Source organism: Nyctereutes procyonoides, unplaced genomic scaffold (assembly GCF_905146905.1).
Source record: "Nyctereutes procyonoides isolate TBG_1078 unplaced genomic scaffold, NYPRO_anot_genome, whole genome shotgun sequence".
In the NCBI taxonomy this organism is placed as follows: Eukaryota; Metazoa; Chordata; class Mammalia; order Carnivora; family Canidae; genus Nyctereutes; species Nyctereutes procyonoides.
Genome location: NW_026575139.1, coordinates 37802008 through 37824243, shown reverse-complemented (window position 1 = coordinate 37824243; position 22236 = coordinate 37802008). Strand labels below are relative to the sequence as shown.

The following is a 22236-nucleotide window of genomic DNA, read 5'->3' as shown; positions in this document are numbered from 1 at the left end:
CTCTGCTCTAGCCCATTATTATTCTACAAATAGAAACATCACTTTAAAAGTCCTTGGGTAGGTAATTACAATCTCCCTGAGTCTCTCTTTAGTCATTACCTGGAAAGATGTTATTCCAGGAAAGCATCTTGAGGGTCAAAGCCATGTTAGGTACTTTTGCTTCTAGCCCTCCTCAGACACTTGCTGGGAGTCCCTGCTAAAAGACCCCTGCCCAGTATGTACAAAGCATCCTGGGAACACATAACAACCTCATTCCGGCCCTGCCGTACCATGACTGACTGACTTCAGTCTTATACATACACTGCCTGATGGGAAAAGCTGCTTGTTCAAAAAAACCTGGTAAGTTCAATGAGAGTGCCAGGAGTAGCACCCAGGGGCCCATGGTCTTCTGCTTCGGAGGCTCAGTCTCACGGCCCACATCACATAAGGATACATGGACAGCTCACTGTTAGCAGAGGCCAGTGTTTAACAAAGAAAGCATATATGTTTTTCACAATCCCCAAGCTAGATTTTTTTTTAAATTAATTTTAGGAAATTGGCTGAGGAATTTAAAATGGTAAGGACAAACAACCTAGCATGTTGTAAAAAGTACAGAATTAGAAGCTGTGTGACCCTCTGTTTGATCCCGACTTTGCCAGTGACTCACTGGGCAATCTCAGGCAAATGTCTTAGCCTCTCTGAGCCACAGTTTTGGCAGGTGTAAAACGAGGGGATTGGACTGGATGAGTGCTCGGGACTATACAGCTGGAAGTTTTCTGATTCTTGAATGTAACCAGCAATTGCTTTTTATTCACCATTTTGTGGTGGTTTACAGTATACCTTTGGGGAAAAAGAAACTCAAGACTGCCAAGTGAATGGCATAAGCAATCATACTTTTAAGGAATCCACCAGGTCCTGGACAAGGAAGAGCCTCCTCAGTTCCTTCAGTGTATTGTTCACATAGAACTGCAGGCAGTCCGTGTACTTCTGGATCTGCTCCTGAGAAAGCGTTATCTCGAGCTCCAAGTAGGTCCTGCCAATAAACCATCCCCACAGAAAGCCCCATCAGAGGTAATCTCCAAACAGCTGAGTTTTCTTTCTCCCGCTCTGACAACCACCGGGTCAACTCTGGGGGCTTTATACCAGCCAGGGGGCTGTAGGGCACCATACACACCCACTGCCAGGACAATGGGGAACCTGGGAATTATGGCTGTTAGTGGTGTGCTATGACTATTTCTGTGTCCCCAAGATAGCATTATGGGTGAGCTGATAATACAGAGCAATTGGCCACAGCCAGAGAAAAGTCAGTCTAAAATCAGCTCATTTGATGTATCCTCCCTACATCACTGGCCCACTAGGTAGTTGTGAAAGTCTTCATTTCTTGTTGGCTGCATGGAGATGTATTATCTTTTTAAGTAACTGAGGTACCTGAAAATCCTAGCTGCCAATCATTGTTCATTGCCGAAAATTTGGGAAAATACTTCCAGGTTTTATGTAGAGAGCCCTGAAAACTCCAGTGACCTAGGCCATATTCAAAAGCTCACTGTTTCTACTAAGAGCAATATTTTTAGTGACTACATTTTTCATTTGTTCAAAATGTGACATGTGATTATGGGTATAAAAACCAGGCTCCTCAAATAGTCCATCTTCTTGTTTGGCCACGCTGCCCACCATGGGTGCATCCTTCCTTCCTCCTTCCCTTTCTCTCTTCTGTTTTAAGACAGCACCACGTTGTGTACCTAGAGGATATTTCTAGAGTTCTTACAGTGTTACCTAACTCTGTGAACTGAGACCAAAAAAAGTAAAGTAGCATTTGATTTGGATTTCGGAGATTACACTGAAGTCTTACGGCTTTCCTACTCTTTAGGAAAAAAATAGAGAAATGTTGATTTGTCTAGATAGTAAGTTTTGATCCAAAATATAGTCTGAGTCAGATATTCCTTTTACCGATAAAGACAACTCAGCCAAAGGAGAGTTTTTTATTTTAAATTTGTCTCCTACAGGAAGATAAAGTAATTGAGCTAATTGAATGTGACAGTCTTGGAGGCCAAGAACGTGGAAGACACCAGCTTTCCTTGGATGGCTGAGGGTAGAGGCTGGGGCAGAGCAGGACTCTGAACATGTGAACCCTGGTCACAGGCTGGGGCCCCTGAAATAGGCATGGAATAACCCCGGTATGAAGACACTCTGCTTCTCTGCTTCTCTCGCCTTCGGGGTGGGAACTTGTCCAGCCAAGTTATAGCCTAGAAGACCCACTAACTCTGCATTAGAAGAAGGCCGACTACATCCCGAGGGCAAGAATCCTCGGACTGTAACAGTTTAAGACCGAGGCCAGGAACAGAGTCTGGGAAGGGAGGTCTGGTACACAGTGTTTTCCCCTTCTGTCAATAAGTCCCTGTAACACAGGCATCTTTTCCCCTTTTAAGAGCCTGGTGCCCTAAGGCCTTCATAAGCTCATGGGTGAGGGTGAGCCACGGAGGATGCAGAAGCATCCTGGCAAATGACTGGGTCTGGCTCAGAAGCCATCTGCAGCAGCATCTACAATGCCCATCAAGGACTCGGAACTGTCCCTCCATTATAGGAATGGAGGATACCTCAGCTTGCACTCTGGTGCCAGCCCCAAAGGAGAGGGTAATTCTGATTGCCAGTGCTGAAATGCCAGAGTTGGGAGATAATTGGGGTGGAGTTGGGTGGCATGCAGCTGGCAGTGCTATTACCTCCCTCTGCCCCGTTTCATCTTCTTAGTATATAGCCTTTAAAAAAAAAGATTTTATTTATTTATTCATGAGGGACACAGAGAGAGGCAGAGACACAGGCAGAGGGAGAAGCAGGTTCCATGCAGGGAGCCTGATGTGGGACTCGATCCCAAGTCTCCAGGATCACACCCTGGGCTGAAGGCAGCACTAAACCGCTGAGCCACCTGGGCTGCCTCAGTATATAGCCTTAAAAAAAAAAAAAATCCCTCTTCACAACTGATGAATCACTAAACCCTACCTCTGAAACTAATAATACACTATATGTTAATTAATTGAATTTAAATAAAATAAAAAACAAAACAAAACATTCCTCTTCAATGTTCATTTTAGTCAGACTTCCCAGGATAAAAATGCAGAGAAGGGTACATTATAAGACTATTCATAAACCTTGCACCCCTCAGAAAGTTGGCCCTTCGGTATTAAGCTTCCAGAGACCATAGAAATAAAAATCCAAACACCCTAGTTCTGACTCTGTGCTAGTTACTAGTCACGTGACCTTGGGCAAGTCACTTTACTTCTCAGAGTCTCAATTTTTCCCACCTATAAAGAGGGATTACACTGCTCTGTCTTCTTCCAGGGTTGGGAGGATTAAATGTTGACCTCTCCTTAAATTATAAAACACTGTACACATATGATGGATTATGATTACTAGTGGTAATTAAATATAAAATATTAATAATATACATTTATGTTAAATATGCATATTAATTTGCTAGTAGCAATGAAAATGTAAAAACTCATTACAGCACTAAGTGTTACAATAGGCATAACTGAGCTTGGTTTAGGAATTCACCAGCAATATCAGCTAATAAAAGGGCATTTGAGAGACTCTGAGGGGTCAGTTCCCAGAGACACATCACACAAATGCCCAGGAGCTGAACCAGAGTCAGAGGGAAGAAGTTTTGAGAGAGGCTGGGCAAGGGCTGGTCTGGCTGGGACACTCACTTGAAAGGGTGGCCCTCGTCGGTTTTCTGCACCGCTTGTAAAACAGACTTGTAGATGCGGAAACTGATGGTGGCCGAGAGTGCGGCCAGGGCCAGGTAGGCCACGACGCTCACGACGCTGAACTGGGTCAGGGAGAAGAGCAGCAGCAGGAAGCTCCCGAACACGATCCCGGTCTGCTTGATGTCCCGCCAGTAGAGCAGGTCAATAGCTGTGGGGAGGAGACAAAACCCACATACACACACTCTTAATATGGGCAGTGCTGCTGGGGGCTGCCACGGGGCTCATCCCAAAGCCGTGGTCACTACAGGTCCTCACCTGGCCTCTGGAGTCTCAAACACAAGTGAGTAGACACAGGGCTTCGGCCAGGGCACTTACTGTCATTGTATTTTGTTTTAGAGGACTTTTTCCATCCCTGAGGGTAGTTCATAAATTCACAGATAAGGCTGTTGAATCTCCAGAGACTATACCTCTGTGAGTGTGTCTCACTGGGCTATACCATCTGTGACTTTGAAACAAAACTGAAAGTGCAGAGGACCCAGAAGTACGGGTTCTGTTCCTTTGGATGGCATGGATTGTGTGCATCTTGATGCCCTACTGACAAACTTCATGCCTCAGTGGTGGCCTAGAGATGTGTACCTCAGTCATACAAAGGTTCCCACTGCTGAAAAGGGACAGCTATGATGGAAGCAGAGGTTCTGGAGAAGTGGTACCTTCAGAAGCATGGCAGTGGGTCCAGAGACCTAGCCAAAGCTAAAGGTTTCTGAGTAAAGATATGGCCCACCTTCAAAACAAGCAAAACTGAAAAGTTAGTAGCTGTCTCACAAATCCCTGGAGCTGCCATTTGGATTAAACCCTCTTGTACAGCATAATCTATTTGCTCACATTTTGTGACTTAAAAAATCTGGAATTCAGCTTTAAAATCTGTATCGTATTTCTCATTTAGTTATTTCCCTCTTTCACTTAGAAATAAAAAAATTGAGTTCAAAAGACCAAATATGATACAAAATGTCAGTATTTTCAATATTCCAGCCACCAGAGTATGAAAAAGGCATAGAAGTCTTGCTGAAGAATGTATGCAAATTCATTCTCCAGTGAGGCAAGTCACAAGTGTTTTTTATATTAAGATATAATTGACATATAACATGGTGTAAGTTTAAGGTGCATGACATGTTGATTGGATATATTTATATATTGTAATATGATTGCCACCAGAGCATTAAATTTGTCATAGCACATAATTATCATTTCTTTTGTGGTGAGGACATTTAGGATCAAGTCTCTTAGCAACTTTGAAGTTTATAATACGATATTGTTGGCCATAATCACTATGCTGCATTAAGTCTCCAAAATTTATTTTGCAAGTTCGTACCCTTTGACCAAAAGCATCTCCCCAGTTCCCCCACCCTCTAACCCCAGGAACCACCATTCTCCTGTTTCTACAAATTCAGCTATTTTAGATTCTACTTATAAAGGAGATCATACCATATTTGTCTTTCTCTGTCTGACTTATTTCATTTAGTATAATGGCCTCAACGTCCATCCATGTTGTTGCAACAAATGGTCTTTTTTTTTTAAGATTTTTATTTATTTATTCATAAGAGACAGAGAGACAGAGAGAGAGAGAGAGAGAGGGAAAAACACAGGCAGAGGGAGAAGCAGTCTCCATGCAGGGAGCCCGACGCAGGACTCAATCCCTGGTCTCCAGGATCACACCCTGAGCTGAAGGCGCTCAGGGTCACTGGGGCTGCCCACAAATGGTCTTTATAAAACGTTTATAATACATTTTCAGAAAGAAAATAAGACAAATTTCCCATCTTACAACCAAATTAAAATGGCAGTTGCTTACACTGCCAGCTTCATGTGCAGTGTACCTGGAGGCATCTGGTTTACAGAATTAGATACTAGTCATCTGTTCAGAGGAAAACGAAGGTGACCAGACTGAAGAGAGCAGAGGGCTGCTCCCGTCATACACAGGTATGTAACTAGCTGAAGGAACAGTATTGAAAAGATCACATAGGCTGTGACAAGCCTCTAATGCTATAGAGGGGATATAAGGAGTATTGCGGACCTCAGGATGGCTGGAGAGTAAATCAGGGACTTAAGGGGTGGGGTGAGGGCTCTCTTAAAACAGGCTGAGGATACCTCAGAAATCTGAAGCTGGAGAGATAATTTACTTTGGAGCTGATCTCTCATCCATCCCCACCTACTCCTCACCTAGTGGGTCCACCAATGACATTAACACACAAGATTGTAGGAGTCTGCCATTTTGTTTGGCAAAAATTTGTCCTTTTTCTCTTACAACACTTTTGCATAGGAAGCAGAGGAGAGAATCACAAGCATTGTTTTGGTGTGAAACAAAGATTTTTTTCTCTTTTGAGTGAGCTGGTTCTACAAGTAGGTTTCCAGGGGCAAAAGGAAAAGCACTACTGCTATAAAGCCTCTTCTCCCTTCCCCAGTCACTCACAGACTGACATTCTACTATTAGAAATTCAGTTCTTTATTTTTGTTTTACTTTTTACAAAATGTATTCATTTGAGAGAGAAAGCATAAGCAGAGTGAGGGGCATAGAGAGAAGCAGACTCCCCGCCAGGCAGGGAGCACGACATGGGGCTCGAGCTGAAGGCAGATGCTCAACCATCTGAACCACCTAGGCGCCCCAGAATTTCAGTCCTTTAGATTAATCCTTTTTATCTTTATATTTACCTTTTTTTTTTAAATATTTTTCTTTATTGCAAAGATCTGAGAAGGGGATAATGCATTAATGATTTGCTTATCGTTAACCACAAAATATAAATGAGCTCACCAAATGATTTTTGTTTTAGAAGAGTTTGCTGAGAACAGAGCACCAAGGTAATAATCCTTTCCAGGCAGACAAGAGGGACCTTTTGGAAGATGTGACACAAGAAACCACTGGGCCTCTTAGCATAGGTGACAGAAGTGGGAGCAGAAGGGATCTCCACAGAAGCCCAGTGCTCCCTGGGGTTAAGTGGATTTGGAGCAACAAATTGAGGTAAGCTTACGCCTAAGTCCAGACCAGCTAAAGGCCCCTGGGAAACTGGAGCCTCCTAGCATTTATTCTGTTTCATGTAGGGGAAGGTGGAGGGGGGCAGTAGGAAAATAAAAAGACTAAAACATCACCATTATCTGCAATGTTGCCTCTTCCCCCTTCCCATTTGTTCATTTATTCAATATTTATTGAGCAAGAACTTTTTTTAAGCACCAGGTTTTGTGCTAGGTTCTGCGGATATCAAAATCAATGAATTGGGTTTTTTTTTTTTTTTGAAAAAAGAAAAGCCACACATGAGTAAGTTGTAATCTGCTTTATGACACCCACAGATTCACATGGCAGATGCATTTAGAAACAAATACATGATAAGACAGCATGATTTTTGCTAAAGAGGGCAATCCTTAGTGCTTACCCACATCTGAAATGATGTGAAGGGTCATGGGGGACCCTGAGGGAAGTTTTCAGGCAAAGAAAACATAAAATGTGCTGCTACCAAGTGAACCCCCACTTAAGTTCCTTAACACTTGTTAAAAATGGTGTGCCCTCTAGAAAAGTCCTCTGAACCTCTGGATGCCTGTTCAAACAGCCTGAGAATGGCACGTACTAGGTAGGAGCTTCATGAGCAGAAACTATGGGCAGAGAGTGTGGATGGTCAACTAAACATTAGTTTGGTGTAGTCATTACACAACAGGTGTTTCACTCAATGTGTTAAGATTGCCGAGGTTTCTGTTGAGGAGGTTATCAAAAGATTCATCTTACAATATCAATGGGAAGTTAATTCTGAGTACTTTGTGATACAGTAATCTATTTACATAGATTCTGAAATGTTCAAAGCACTTTCAGATATTACCTCATTTAAACTTCACAATTAACTCCATTGGATAGGTATATAACACGTGAAGAAGCTACAAGTTAAGAAAACTGTCTACTGACTAGTTAATGGGAGAAGCAAGATCAAACTCTTAAGTTTGATGCTTCCTCCAAGACAATACAGTTGCCTCTCTCAGATATGTGGTTATAGGTCGAATGTTCCCCAAAGCATGCAAAATTAATTTCGGTAACCTGATTTATTTAAATCTGCTTTCAGAGCTCGATGTTTAAAGGGCAAGTTTCTAAGTGAAAACGAGCCATTATCAACAGGAAACGGTTATTGGTCTTCTATTCATTTAGTAAAACCAGGAATGAAGAGATCATAAAATTCTGTTCCTGCTTTTAAGGAACTTAAGATCTAGCTGGGAAGACTGACATTTACTCTAAAAATGCTGAATCACTGCCAATATGTTTTGTGTTGTCGGAGGTGGCAAAAGTTGAGTTCAAGGAAGGGATAGTGCCGGAATCGATGAAAGAGGACGTGGGACGGTTTGTGAATGTAGCGAACAATTTGTTAAGGAGATGGAGTGGATAAAGGGAAATATTATGAAGGATTAGTCAACAAGAATGGTGACTAATTAGCCGTGGGAGAAAAGAGGAAGAGCTAATTAAGGGTGAAGGCAACATTTCAAAACTGGGTGACTGATTAGTATCACTGTTTTCCTGACAAAAACAGGAAATTGGAGGGTGAGATGGTTGAGGATAACTTGAATGCTTGCTTTTAAACCTCCAGGTTCTAACATGATGACATCAAAGCATTTTGACACAATCTAGGACAGTGTTGACATAGGGATTACAGGTGAGATGAAGCTGACCATTATAATACTTCCTAAATTTTTTGAAGTTGAGAAATCAAATGATTTGGGTTTTTTTTTTTTCAGGCTTTGTCCCAGTAGCCCTGAGTTAAATGGCCAGTAATATCATAGCCTAGTGACATTGAGATGCATAGGTACAGTAGGAAATTGGAAATGCAAGACTGAAATTTAGTAAAGAGGGCTGAATATTTCCACTGGGGTATATTCTGAGGAGAAAGGATGATTGAGACCATGAGAGTGGAGGAAACCTCCAAGAAAGGAGAGACTAAGAAATGCAACTGAGGATGAAACCATAGTTTCAGACTCAAAGGAGTAAGAGGAGCTTATCAAAAGAGTCCCAACTGAGTGTCAGAGTGGGGACCCTAACAGTGTAGGCTACAGCAGTCAAGAAGAAGGAAACCTTCCAGGACACAGGAGTAGACTACAGTGAAGGATGCTGAAGACATAACAAGGGAAATGATAACTGAGAAAGGACCCTGGGTTTGGAGGCTGAAAGGTCATTTCTAACTTGGCAGAGAATAGTATCAGTAGTGAGGATGGAGACCATATTGCAAAGGGTTGGATAAATGGTGGGAAGTTCTAAGTAATAAAAAAGATGGCAAATACAATAGTGTTTGGGCAAGTAGCAGCAAAAGCAGACCTTTAGGTTAAGCAAAGCCTGGAGATATTAATGGAAAGGGAGGAGTGAAGATTCTGGAAAGAGAGAGATTTGATGGAGCAAAGTCTCAGAGGAAGGGAGAAAGGGTGGGATTAGTCATAGTTTTTTTGGGGGGGGGCGGGTAGAATATGAAGGGGGATATGAAAAAAGTGGGTAAAGAGGGAGAGGCATTTTGGGAACATATGGGTGAGCTGGAAAAGGAACAATTAAAGTGGCTGGAAGTGGCTTGAGGTAGATTTACTCAAATCCTGGAAAATGAGTTAGGAGGTCTTCTTGAGACTGAGGATGATAAAGGTAGGGCTTTAAGAGATTAGGAAAGGTCCGAACCTGCCTTGTTCAGTACAGTAGTGATGTAACTACTGCGCACTAGTCCCAAATGAGATATGCTGTAGTGTAAGCTACTTCTCAGATTTCAGAATCAGTCCCAAAAAAAGGGATGTAGAGTACCTCATTAAAACTTTGTTGATTTTTTATGTTAAAAGGCTAATACTCTGCATATGTTGGATTAAATATATTATCAAATTAATTTCACCTGTTTCTTACTACTTTTTAATGAGGAAGCTACTAGAAAATTTAAGATTTCTAGTTAGTGGCTCACATTATAATTCTATTGGACAGTGCTGATCTAGAAAAATACAGTATGTCAAAAAGGAAGCAATATAAGGGCTGCCAGAAAGTAAGGAGGGTTTGGTTAAAGTCAAGGATCACTAGTGGATCCAGTCAATAGGTTTAGGGGCTTGGTTTTCCAAGCAGTAGACAGAGGAGCTGAGTGAGCCAGGGCCATGAACTTGCACAAGCATCACGGTTAGAGGAGTCGAAGATCCAAGAGGACAGAGTCAAAATGAACAACTTGGGCTCAGGCTGGGAATGACAGGCAGCCAATACTGTTGGGAGCTCATGGGCTGGGAGAATGGCAATGGCTGTGTGTGGTCAGAGTGACAGCAAATGGCCCACGATGATTCAGCGGGAAGGGTAGGAAGTGGTAAAGTGTGATCAAAGAAGAGAGAAGAATTTCTGTGTTCCAATCTGCTGTGTAAATGATGATTTTTCACATTTTAATTTTGCTCAGAGTGATGTAAACTTGTGTAGGAAGCTTTATAGTAGCTTATCCAGAAAAATGGATATTTGAATAAAGTTTCCTTAAAACCCAAGTAAAAAAATATAAGTAACTCCATAACTGCAATAAATTAACCCCAGTAGTCTTTGGGTACAACAAAATATAGACAGATTTCTCTTCCTTTAATATCCTTCTAATGCAGAAAAGTCACATGAGACCTTAGACACCTGAGTATATACTCGCCAAGCATCCTCACAAAGGCAGGTAAATTACTACTGCTTTGCCAATTATAAAAACTGAAGTTACTTTGCTAAAAACCAAGGAACAACCCATTGGCTTTGAAATGAGAGATCAGTGCGCCCTATAAATTGCAAAAATGGACTGGGTTTGGTGATCTCATCACAGTACCCAGACCACAGGTGGGAGCCTGCCTGGGGCTCACCTGGAACTAACTCAGTCAAGGCTGACCTGGCAGATTTGGCAGACTTGAAGAATGCTGATTTCAAATGCAGAAATCACTGCTACCCTTATTTCCATAATCCAATCAAGGACAGTAGAGAAAAATAGAAGTGATCCAAGGTTTGATTTAATGTCTAACTGGAAATGAAATGCTATGTAAAATTTCTAGACAGAAAGCCATATGCTGCTGTCCAAAATTTTTTGGTTTAGGAAAACATTTTATTTTTTAAAAAGATTTTATTTATTTTTTCATGAGAGACACAGACAGAGAGGCAGAGACACAGGCAGAGGGAGAAGCAGGCTCCCCACGGGGAGCCCGATATGGGATTCGATCCCAGGACACTAGGATCACAACCTGAGCCAAAGGCAGACACTCAATCACTGAGCCACCTAGGTGCCCTAGGAAATCATCTTAAATGTATTCAATTATATGATCCAATAGTGGAGCAGTATTCAGAAAAATGTACGAACTGAAAGACAGTGGTGCAATTATTCATATTTTATTACAAGGCAAAATGTAGTACAGGTGGATAATATGAAATGGGAATAAACTGTGCATGATCATTTGCATTATTGCACCATATTCCTAAAAGTATTTATTTATATTTCATTTTGGTCCAGTAGAGATCTCAGGCAGCATTGTACCACTTGCTATGTGACCAGTGACGGCTACTTCATAAAAGGCCAAGTGAGAAAATCCTGTTTTTATATATAACACCAGTGTTTCATCAAAAAGATTGCTGAAAAATGATATGCTGTTGACTCTAGCTTACTTTTCAGTAAGCTTCCACTAATTGACTACAATACTTGACTAACTTCTGAAAAGAATGAGAGGCTTGAAAAACCTCCGTTCTTTACAGCCCAGCGTCCAAAGCAGTGATGGCCAGTTTCTCTGATTTTCAGGGGGCCAACAAAATATCACCACAAGAATGTTAACAAGAGGAAACAGTAGCAGCTTTCTCTACCTTCATTTTCCCTCATTTTGCCACCAAAATGGAGAAACATGATGGGAATCGATGTAATAAAAAACAAAACTATAAACATGCACAAAGATGACATCTCCTAGTCAACTACTCCATGAGTTTCCTTTGCCATGAAACAATCTCCTACATAAATTTAAACTTTAAATGTTAATCCAGGGGCCCTGAGCCCAGGTTTGGCGGAGGGGGGCGCGGGGGAGACTGCTGGAAGGGAATTTTGTTCATAAGACATCTGCAGTGATTCCCTGCAATAAGATTCACCTTCAGATGAATACATTTACAATACATTTCCAGGCCTTCCTTTTCACCACTTGAATGCAGCCAATATGACTGTCAAGAAAAAATGCCGACACTCTTATTTCTAGATGTTTATGTAATTCTGTGGATATTTTGAAGGAGGAGATCCATTACACCTGGTGTTCTGTATGGACAGAAAAAGAGCACAGCATTTAATCCACATGCTAGTTCTAACCACTGGGGACTGCATTCTCTCTGTGCTATGAAATTAACGCAACGGGGCTTAGGCCAGTGGTCACCTTGAAAGGGGGGACCAGGCCAGGAAATGAAACAGCAGGGCCCAGTATCTAAGACAGTGTGGCCAGCTGCTCCTGCTAAATCTTTTAGCAAGTGGGCTCATTTGGAGGGGTCTCCACAGGGCACTGGCATCAAAGGTAGAGATGGCCATATGGAAAGAGAGATAGGCTTCAAGCATGTGGTGGCTGAGGGAAACACACATAAAGATGTGCAAAGCATTAAACAATGGATCTCCTTATGTGATTTCTGTTTTTTAAGCTTTCTGGCTTGATCAAAATAAAAAAAAACTGTTCATTTGGTTTGGTTGGTGGTAGTCCATCATAATTAGCCACAAAATCTTGTCTGGATCACACCTTAAAATCCATCATTGTATTGGAATAGAAAAGAACCATGGAGGTAGACAGACTATTGCTTCTTTATAAAAACTGGATATATTTAAAATTTTTTGACCAAGACCACAATGATAAAATGTTTCTTGATCTAAAAGGATAGGGAAAAGGAATGATCTCTCATTGTACCCTGTTCAATTCAATAAATCATCACGTCCTTCTTGACCTACTATATTGGGTCTGCAGTTTGGTAAAATGTTTTTGAAAGCAAGACATGTTAATTGCTTAATGGATAGAACTGTAATAAAGTCTAAAAATTAAAACTTGTTGCATTTGTACTTTTCATATCTTCAGAATTAACATCAGTTTGGGCAAAGAGCTTGTAAGTAATGCTTGAATTATAAGGCAACCTTACTTAGATTTAACTTAAAAATATAGCTTAAACATATTTGGAGAACATAGAACTCTATACTGCAAAGTTCTAAAACTTCTAACACATTTTTTTTATTTTATAAAGATTTTATGTATGTATTTATTTTAGAGAGGGAGCATGCATGAGCAGGGAGAGGGGCAGAGGGAGAGGGAGAGAGAGAATCTCAAGCAGACTCCATGCCAAGTGTGAAGCTCTACACAAGGCTTGATCTCACCACTCTGAGATCATGATATCTGAGCTGAAATCAAGAGGTAGATGCTCAGTCAACTGAGTGACCCAGGTGCCCCACAAATTTCTTATCTTATTTAAAAATATATGCTACAAATTGAAATACATTTACAATGACCAAGGTTTTAGTGTAATTATTAATTGTCATCTAGGTAAAAGATTTCAAAGAATTATTAATGTCAAATTCTTAGCTTTCAAACTTTGAGTTTAATTATAAGGCAATCATTTTTTTGAATGGTTGTGTGTACTTTCATAAGAACTGGAAAGGTAACAATATGTAAATATTAATACATGGCCAAATGTGTACACACCTTAGGAGATCAGGTTGAGAAGGATGGGAAATTTTGTGGTGATGTACATTTAATTATTTCCAAAAAGAGAGGCGATATTCTGGAAGTTATCCACCTACATTAGCTTTAGTTTGCTGGATTCAGTGAATTTTAACATTTAATTCTACTATAAGGTAATTTAAAATACATCAATTACTGCACAGATTCTGTTCCCAAATATATTAACTAGCCTAGAGATGAAAGAGAATTGAATAAGAAATATAATTTCAAATATAAAGAGGAAATGGGAGAGGAGGAGTCAGGGAAAGAGAGAGAGAAAGCAAAGGAGAGAGGGAGAGGTAGAAAAAGGGAAAGAGAAACCTTTTCAAAATAAGAAGGAAGGGCCTTTTCATTAGGATGCAATAAGGATCTATCATCATCCTAATGATTTAATCATATAGTATCAGGAATATTATTGGCTTTTTTAAAAGATTTATTTATTTATTTTTATCCATGATAGACACACACACACACACACAGAGAGAGAGAGAGAGAGAGAGAGAGAGAGAGAGAGAGAGAGGCAGAGACACAGGAGGCGGGAGAAGCAGGCTCCATGCTGGGAGCCCAACACGGGACTCGATCCCAGGACTCCAGGATCGCGCCCTGGGCCAAAGGCAGGCGCCAAACCGCTGAGCCACTCAGGGACCCCCCAGGAATATTACTGGGTTTTTAAATGAAATAAAAATTCATGGAAATCTAAGAAAAATCATAGATTTGAAGATGTGGATTTAGATTATCATTTTTGTCAACCTTTCTCACCCATGATGGATCTCTAAGAAAAAAAACTTAGACCCTGCAGAGAGTCCATTTGTACAATCTAAAACCAAAGCATGAAAGTAAAAAAATTATCCTGATCTATTGATGTTTACCATAGACTTTTTCTTAATTTTAGGAAGGAATAGCTCATACAGTAAAGAAACGTATCTGAAGTTCAGCAATTTCAGTTTCATGTCAGTTTCTTCCATTAAATTACTTCAAATACTTTTTGAGACATATACAATCTTGTTTTATAAAAGCTGTTTTTGTTGCCAACGGAGTCCTCTAGCTTCACATTACATGGCATGGAGATAATGGACAATATTCAGCAAATATTAATGCTGATTAACTCTAGGTGGTAGGACTTTGGGCGATTTGTGGCTTTCATTTGAACCTCTCTGAACAAATGGAAATTTACATAATGTGTATGTACCTTTTAGAAAAAGAATAAAGCCATTATTATCTCCCTAAACTTTGGAATTTTCCCTTATAAAGATTCTCTTGAAAATAATCATGCATTGTGAAAAAGTAGAGTTTCATTTTTCAATGGAGTCATAACTACTTGTATTTGGTATATTATCTGTATAATGAGAGTTGTCTTTCATTAAAAAAAAAAAAAATAAGTCCCAGGAGCACCTGGGTGGCTCAGTTGGTTAAGTGCCTGATTCTTGATTTCGGCTCAGGTCATGATCTCAGGGTCCTAGTATAGAGCCCCATACTGGGGCTCCATGCTCAGTATGGTATCTGCTTACGATTCTCTCTCTTTCTCTCCCTCTGCTGCTCCCCATTGCCCCCCACACCTCTCCTACCCACTCATGCTCAAGCACTCTCTCACTTTCTCTAAAAAAACAAAAACAAAAAACAAAAACAAAAACCCCAGATCCTCAGCTAAGCCAGTTTCCCCACTGGATCTCATTAGAATCTCCAGAGAGGGAGTTTGCAAGTGTAATACTTATGTTATATTTGTACAGTATTTTAATGAGATTGAATCCAAATAAAAGGTGTGTGATAAAAGGTTGTATTGGCCTGCCTTTATATAAGTATTATCTTTACCATATGCCAACTTCGTAATACTAGCATTTCTTTCCATTTCTGCCACTAAAACAGACATTTTTTTCCTGTGTATTCTGGGATGTTGGCTGTTTTACAACTAGCACTTTTCAGAATGGACCACCATAAACAGTTGTTCCACAGAGCACTGGTGTAAAATATTCTATTTTGTAAAACACCAGAAATACTTTTAAGTTATATTCTCCGGAAACGGTTTTGCCCTTCATTAATATTTTCCACACTGGGAAAGCTGTAACTACAGAATGCTGCAACACAGTTAAGTGGGAGTGGACCAGTGGCCCCAAATACCTGACAAGCATCCACTTAGTCTATCAAGCATCCTGTCAGGTAAATTTGTCAAGTACAGTGGTATCTATCTTTGGTGCTCAAATAGAATGGTATGAATGAATGCTTTTGCTCGAGCTTTGTTCCCCTGCTACCATACTATTTGGATTTAGGCAGTATGATAAAGTCATTAAAAGCATAGACTTTGCCTTATGTTTGGGACTCAGTTAAGTCCTAGGCAAATTCCTGGCCCCCTCTGCCTCAAAAACCTTCAGTTTCCCCCTCTTTAAATTGGAGTAAGATAATCATCTCATGAAAGCTTAAATACACACGTAGCAAGAGTTTAGGATAGCTACTGTGACATAGCCAATATTTGCGGAGAATTTGGGATGATGAATTGATGATGATGGTGAGGATGACAACAATGGCATAGGTTGATCAAGATCACTAACTCACTCATAAATTGTGCTATCTGTAAAGGAAGAAACTATGTTAAAAATATCTCGGCAGAGGTCAATGGAAGTTCACTCTATAACTCAGCATGAGTAAAAGACGTGTAGTGCTGTTGTGGGAAGAGTTCTGGATTTGAAGCAGGCACCTTTTCACTACTCAGTTCACCACTTATCAAAAACCTTGGATAAATCACTTAACCTCTTTAAGCCTCATGATGTCTAAGAGTTAATTGTAAAGCTCCGTGAGAAGACATTTGGCAAAATAAAAACTACATAAATGTGAGGGGTTATTAAGCCAATACAATCACCATTACCTACATAATTCATATTCTTAGAAAAATGACTGAGAAAGTCATGATCTACCATTGTGGCAGATGGTAAAGCAGTGAGAAGAGAGGGGTTCTGTGGTCAGACAGCCTAGGCTTGAATCTAGCCTCTCCTGGCATTACTAGGCATGTGTCTTGGTGGAGGCCTCAGCTTATCACTTATAAAATGAGATAATAAAATTTACACATCACAGGATTTGTGAGGATTATATGCAATGATGCAAGTAAAACATTCAGCAAAAGTGCTCCCAAAATATTAGTATTATTGTGATCTGTAACATTACTAGCTATATAGGTGTTTTATCAGGTTACTGTTTTATTCTGCTTTTTCACTGAGTCGGGTGGCCTTTGGTTTATTAACCGATATTGGTATCATTTTTTTTCAACTGGAAGTAGAATCTTTGTAATGCATGCATTAGTGTATTAATGTCCTGTAATGTATTACAGACTCTTTGTACTAGTATAACGCGGACTTTAGTCTCTATTCAAATGCTCCTATCTAGAAGAAATGTGTGGGAGATATCAGAAAGGGACACAGAACATAAAGACTTCTAACTCTGGGAAATGAACTAGGGGTGGTGGAAGGGGAGGAGGGCGGGGGGTGGGGGTGAATGGGTGACGGGCACGGAGGGGGACACTTGACGGGATGAGCACTGGGTGTTATTCTGTATGTTGGTAAATTGAACACCAATAAAAATTAATTTATAAAAAAAAAAAAACAAATGCTCCTAACTCTAGCTGAAAGCTTATATATTAATAAAGTAAATATAAGGTTCCTTTTGCATGTGTGCTATAGTTCTTATGACAATTGTATTACTTCCGGTAGAGTCTTCATGAAATAGTCAATGGGCTGCAGTCTCTCCATGGGATGTTTAATAATATGGAGAAAACCTGAAGCTCACTTTCTTTATTCCCCTTTCTTCCCCAGGCAAAACTTTCACCTGTAATCCTTCTGGAGGACATTCTCAACAATGTTACACTGCCTCGTGCCACCGCATTCAAAGCTGCCTAGATCACACCCACTTCACCATTTGTCCACCGGACCCTGCTCTGCTGGGCTACAGACTGGTCTCATTAAGAATCATTACACACCAGTGGCTTCAACCCTGATTCTGTGTTAAACTCACTTGAGGATCTTTTTAAAAAAATACTGATACCTGATCCAATTGAATCAGAACCTCTAGGGGTGGGGCCCAGGCATCCTTTGTGTTTTTAAAAGCTCCCCAGGTGATACTAATGTGTAGCTAGTGTTAAGAACAGCTGTTTATGATAATGAGGGAACCAAAGTAAAGAAGATACATTGAAAATGCCAAACAAAAAGCTTATTATAGATTTTGTTTAAACGAAAAGTTCCCTTAGTGGAAAGAAAAAGGAATAATTTACTTCTTACTATTTCTCTTTCATGCCTATAAACCCACCCACCCAGTTATTAGTCAGTTTTCAAGATAATGGCTTTGTTCTATCTGACAAAAGGAAATCAGTGGTACTGAAGACGACCAAAGGTCATGGAGTGTAAAAGACCTTCAACGATCTTGCATTAATCTTCACAAGTAGCTGTAGACTGAAAATGAAAATGATTGTCTTCAATAGACAAATGATGACATTTGTGTTATTGTCTGGTTATAAACAGCCATGCATCGTTTTAACCCCTGCAGTGAGAAAATCAACTGAGGCAAAACACATGGGATTGAAATGAAATAGTGTCTTATGTCTTATGCATATAAAACAGAAAATCTGCCATGTTTTGGCATCCACTTTTGGTAAGAATAGAAGAAACCCAGAATCACAGTCTAAAAACCAACTTTTTAAAAATGTCTTTGCGTTCAACTAAACTTGCTTCATATCAAGCCATAGTTGTTTGTGAAGTGTGTATATCAAATAAACTGGATGAGTCTAACACATAAGAATGAAACGTCACCAAGCATTTTCACAACTGCCTTCTGGATAAAACATGCGATTTCATGTTGTGTCATCATTCTCTACAATTATGCCCTTAAACTGCCATACATTTCTTATTTCCTTGCTTTTACATTTATTAGGCTCATTTATTTACTTTTCACAGTTGTATCTCCAAAAGACCCACATAATTTCAACTCAACTGTTCTATTTAATGTCACCGCCACCCGAACCCACGAATAAGAGACAGAGCAAATGTGTTCTTAATTCTGAGGTTCATGTTTACTTCTGCCTTAGCTTAAAACATTTACTGAAGAAAAATCCTGTGTGGGCCCTAGAGATGAAAAGCCATTCTACTCTCTGTGATATAAAATGACAAGGGGAAGATGCCAGGCTGAAAAAAACTCAGCTTCTGCTCCAGACTATTTTTGGTCCCCTGAGGGATGCGGGGACCCTTCAGGTTCAGTCAAATGCACCTTCTTCAGAACCTTATTCGTTAAATATTGAAAGACCTTTCATCTTACAAACACCCGAGTTTCCCACGCACCTTTTCATTCTTCCAAATTCTCCCTTTCTCCTCATAATCTCAAGCCGAGCAAGGTGAAAGAGAGAATCTTAATGTAACAAAGGAGAGATGGATGTGTGAAGTATGAGGCTGAATAAAAATGGCTGAAAAGCAATCCAAGCGAGGCTGGAGGGTGGCCACACCCAGTGCTAATATGGACTGTTTCAAAATAAATCTGCTATACCGGGGGGCACTCCGCACTGCTTTTTATGCCTCCTCCATTTGCTCCGCAGATACCCACTATTCATAAATAGGAGTTACAGGTTACCCCCACGACAGACAAAACCCCTGAAATATCTCAAAGTGAACCATCCTGATAGGTGGCTACGCCATCATATTTTTCAGGATTTCGAGAGCTAGTCTGCATTTCCAGGCTCCTTTGTGTGACCACAAATAACAACCCTGAAATGGGTGTGTCCTCTTAAAAGGATGCACTAGAGCCCTCTCACTTAATGGCTCTACCAGGAGATTCCAGCCTTTCGGCAGAAATCAAATGCACTGGGATGCATGGAACAATAAGAAAGCATTTTTAACTCCGGGGATGAGAAGAGATTAAACAGGTACTGGAGGATCAACGGGTCCCAAAAGAGCTCCGGGAGGAGGCAACTGATGCATTATTTAAATTTCTAGCATTACAACAAGAAAACAAAGGGGTTGGGGGTGGGGGGTTAAAAAAAAAAAAGGAAAGGAAAAAGAAAAAGAATCCAAACACCATCCATTTTGATTTTTGACATGACAAGTTTACTCTGCCCCCCTTCCCCCTTCCCCCCCAACAAAGATCTCTTGGGTATGAAGCATGCAGAGGTCCCACAGGTGAAATGATGCACAATGGCCGAGTCCGGGTCCCGGGCTTCCCGTGCACCGCAGGCATGCACTACCGAAATAAAGAGAATACCCTGACTTTTCCAGTTGCTCCACACACAGTCCATCTTGGTGGAATCGGCCGTGGCCTGCATGGTGCGGGCGTCGCGGGCTGGCCGGCGCTGTCCTGGGGGGCGCGGAGCGGGCGCTCAGGTCGGCGCCCCGGCTGCAGCGGCAGGGCTCGCGGTGGCCGCGCGGCTGCAGACTGACAGGCTGCACCAGCCGGCGCGCGGCGAGGGGCGGGCGCGTCGCGAGCGCCGCAGTCTCCGCCGCAGCGAATCAGCGCGGCGCGGCCCCGGGGCTGCCCGTGCGCACCGGGCTGCGGCCGCCGCTCGACGCCGGAGCGCCCGCTGGGCCCGCCGGCCGGCCTGGGGGCGGGGCGGGGCGGGGCGGGGTGGGGTGGGGGGGGCGGCTGCCCTGGGAGGCACAGGAGCCGGGCGAGGTGTGCGCGGGAAGAGGAGGGGAAAGGGCCAAGGGAGAGATCCGAGTGCGGCACTTGGGCTGTTCCTGGGAGTTCTTGACACAGGGAGCGTATTCTAGAAATTTCTTAGACACCCGAGAAACCTGTAGGGTAAGAGACGCAGGTGATGGCAGTACACATGGCAGACTTCCAGCAGAATGCCCCCCTCTAATTGTCCCCACTGCTCACTCACCTCTCTCTTCCCCATTTCTTTACATTCTGGCCCCAACTTATTTGGAAACATTAAATAAAAAAAATTATTTATCTATTCATGAGAGACACAGGCAGAGGAAGAAGCAGGCTCCCTCTGGGGAGCCCGCTGGGGGCTCGATCCCGGGACTCCAGGATCAGGCCCTGAGCCAAAGGCCAGTGCTCAACCACTGAGCCATCCAGATGCCCCCCAGACCCTATTTATTTTAATTGCCTGGCATCTTCCAGGCAATTGCCAGATCTCTCCCTCTTTCTGGAATGTTCTAGGGTATCCAAAACCTTTGTTGGCAAGCCACAGTCACTGGAAAGACATCCTGTTGCTGCCCAGTAGGTCTTGTGTGTTTCTCCTGCGGCCTGTCTTCTCCAGCTCACTTTGTGGTTGGAATGAATAAATATCTATCAGAATGAGGTGGCTGTAGGCTCAGGTTCAAAGCCCTGGGACTCCTGCACAGATAGTTCTTGGTCACTGCACTGACACTGCGAGAGGTCAGTTGTGGGGACATCCAAACAGAACTCAGGGAAGCAAAGGGTATTTTGCCTCAATAGCATCATCTTTGGGATCGACTGTTGGGGGCAGATGGAGGTGGGCTGTGTGTATCATTTGGGAGATACAAAGTTGGTTTCCAAACCCCGTGAGTCAGGAGATTCAAGTCCCCCGTTACAATGCAGATGTCAATGGGAGGAGATGAACAGTGGGTGGTGACCTATTTAAATCTGGCCATGAAATTCTTTATCAGATTATATACATCAAGGCCTTGAGAGAATGAATGGATAGGGCATAGGTGCATTTGATGAGGAAAAAGTAGAGATAGCACACAGAAAGGACAGGAGTTTGGGTATTGTCTGGGAAAGACAGTCCTGGTGAAGGTACCCTCAGGAAGACAAAATGTAACATGGGGCCAGAGGACACCTTTGGAACCACAGGGGCATACAGAAGGAGGAGTTCCCATTTTATTTGCTGTGGCATGACATTATCGGTTACACAGCATTTCTGTCTCTCCCTCAAGGAGAAATGGAGCCTTCACGATTCTTCCACAGTTCCCAGAGAGGTTCCTTGCCAGACCCAAATCTACATTTGCACATCCTGCAGCAGGAAGGACTTAAAGACCGTAGTCTCAAGGTTATGCTTCTAGCTATGATTTATCTTTCATTTTATGAGCAGCATACACTTTAAAATGTGATCTTTGGGATCATGCATATTCTTTTTAGGATGCAAGCTTCTAGAGAAACCGAGCCTCTCCCCATAGCTCTGTAACATAACTGAAATTACTAAGGAAGTTTAATAAGAAAGATCAGGAGGATGATTTGGCACTTCTGAGCTGAAGTCTCCAAGAGGAAGGGGTATCAGAGCTACCACGGGGCTGACAGGAAGGAATAGAGTTATTACAAAGCACTTTTCAAACTGATGTGCTCTAGTTGATTGTGTGTGTGTATATGTATATATATATATATACATATGTATGTGTATATACGTATACACACATTTATGTATACATATACACACACGTATTTTTTATTTGTATATGTATATTTCCAGCCCCACTCCGAATTTTTTTTCATCAACATGGTCATGTTTGGGAATTCAGTCAAAAAATACTGAAAAAGATCTGATGATCCTACCAGCACTGAATCCTCACTGTGAAGTAGGGCTGGACAAACTAAAAACAGGTGGGGACGAAATTCAGAAGGAAGGGTTTGCCATGTGGGCTGCCTATGCTGGCTACTTTTGAGTTGAAGACCTTTGGCACCTCGGCCACTAGGAGGCACTGCCAGTCCAATGATAGCCGCGGTCATCAGCCCTGAGTCCAGAAGGTGCCCCCCAGTTAGCCTTAGTGGTGAGTATTAAGTGTCTACCACTTTACCAGAGCCACCGTTCACTGCTAACCTGACAGTCAGTACTGGGCAGCAGGCTAGGGCAGGACATCCCTGGCAAGGGAGAACAGGCGGAGGCCGGCTCTCCCTCAGGTGGTGGGGAGCTACGTCAGATGTCTCGGGC

At 41.9% G+C, this 22236-nt stretch overlaps 1 protein-coding gene across 2 annotated transcripts in view; it reads right to left on the bottom strand.

Moving 5' to 3' along the window:
• The window catches only part of RTN1 (reticulon 1), a 216779-nt gene that overhangs the window by 5859 nt on the left and 188684 nt on the right, over positions 1 to 22236 (bottom strand). The window contains exons 1-3 of one of the 2 annotated variants that reach the window (XM_055304545.1): positions 19605 to 19782; positions 3681 to 3888; positions 874 to 1012 (exon numbers count right to left, since the gene is read on the bottom strand). In XM_055304545.1, coding sequence (XP_055160520.1) covers positions 874 to 1012; positions 3681 to 3888; positions 19605 to 19665 — 408 coding nt within the window. In that variant the 5' untranslated portion in view covers positions 19666 to 19782. Of the gene's footprint in view, positions 1 to 873; positions 1013 to 3680; positions 3889 to 19604; positions 19783 to 22236 lie in introns of those variants that run through there. The other variant, XM_055304544.1, reaches the window with a different exon arrangement.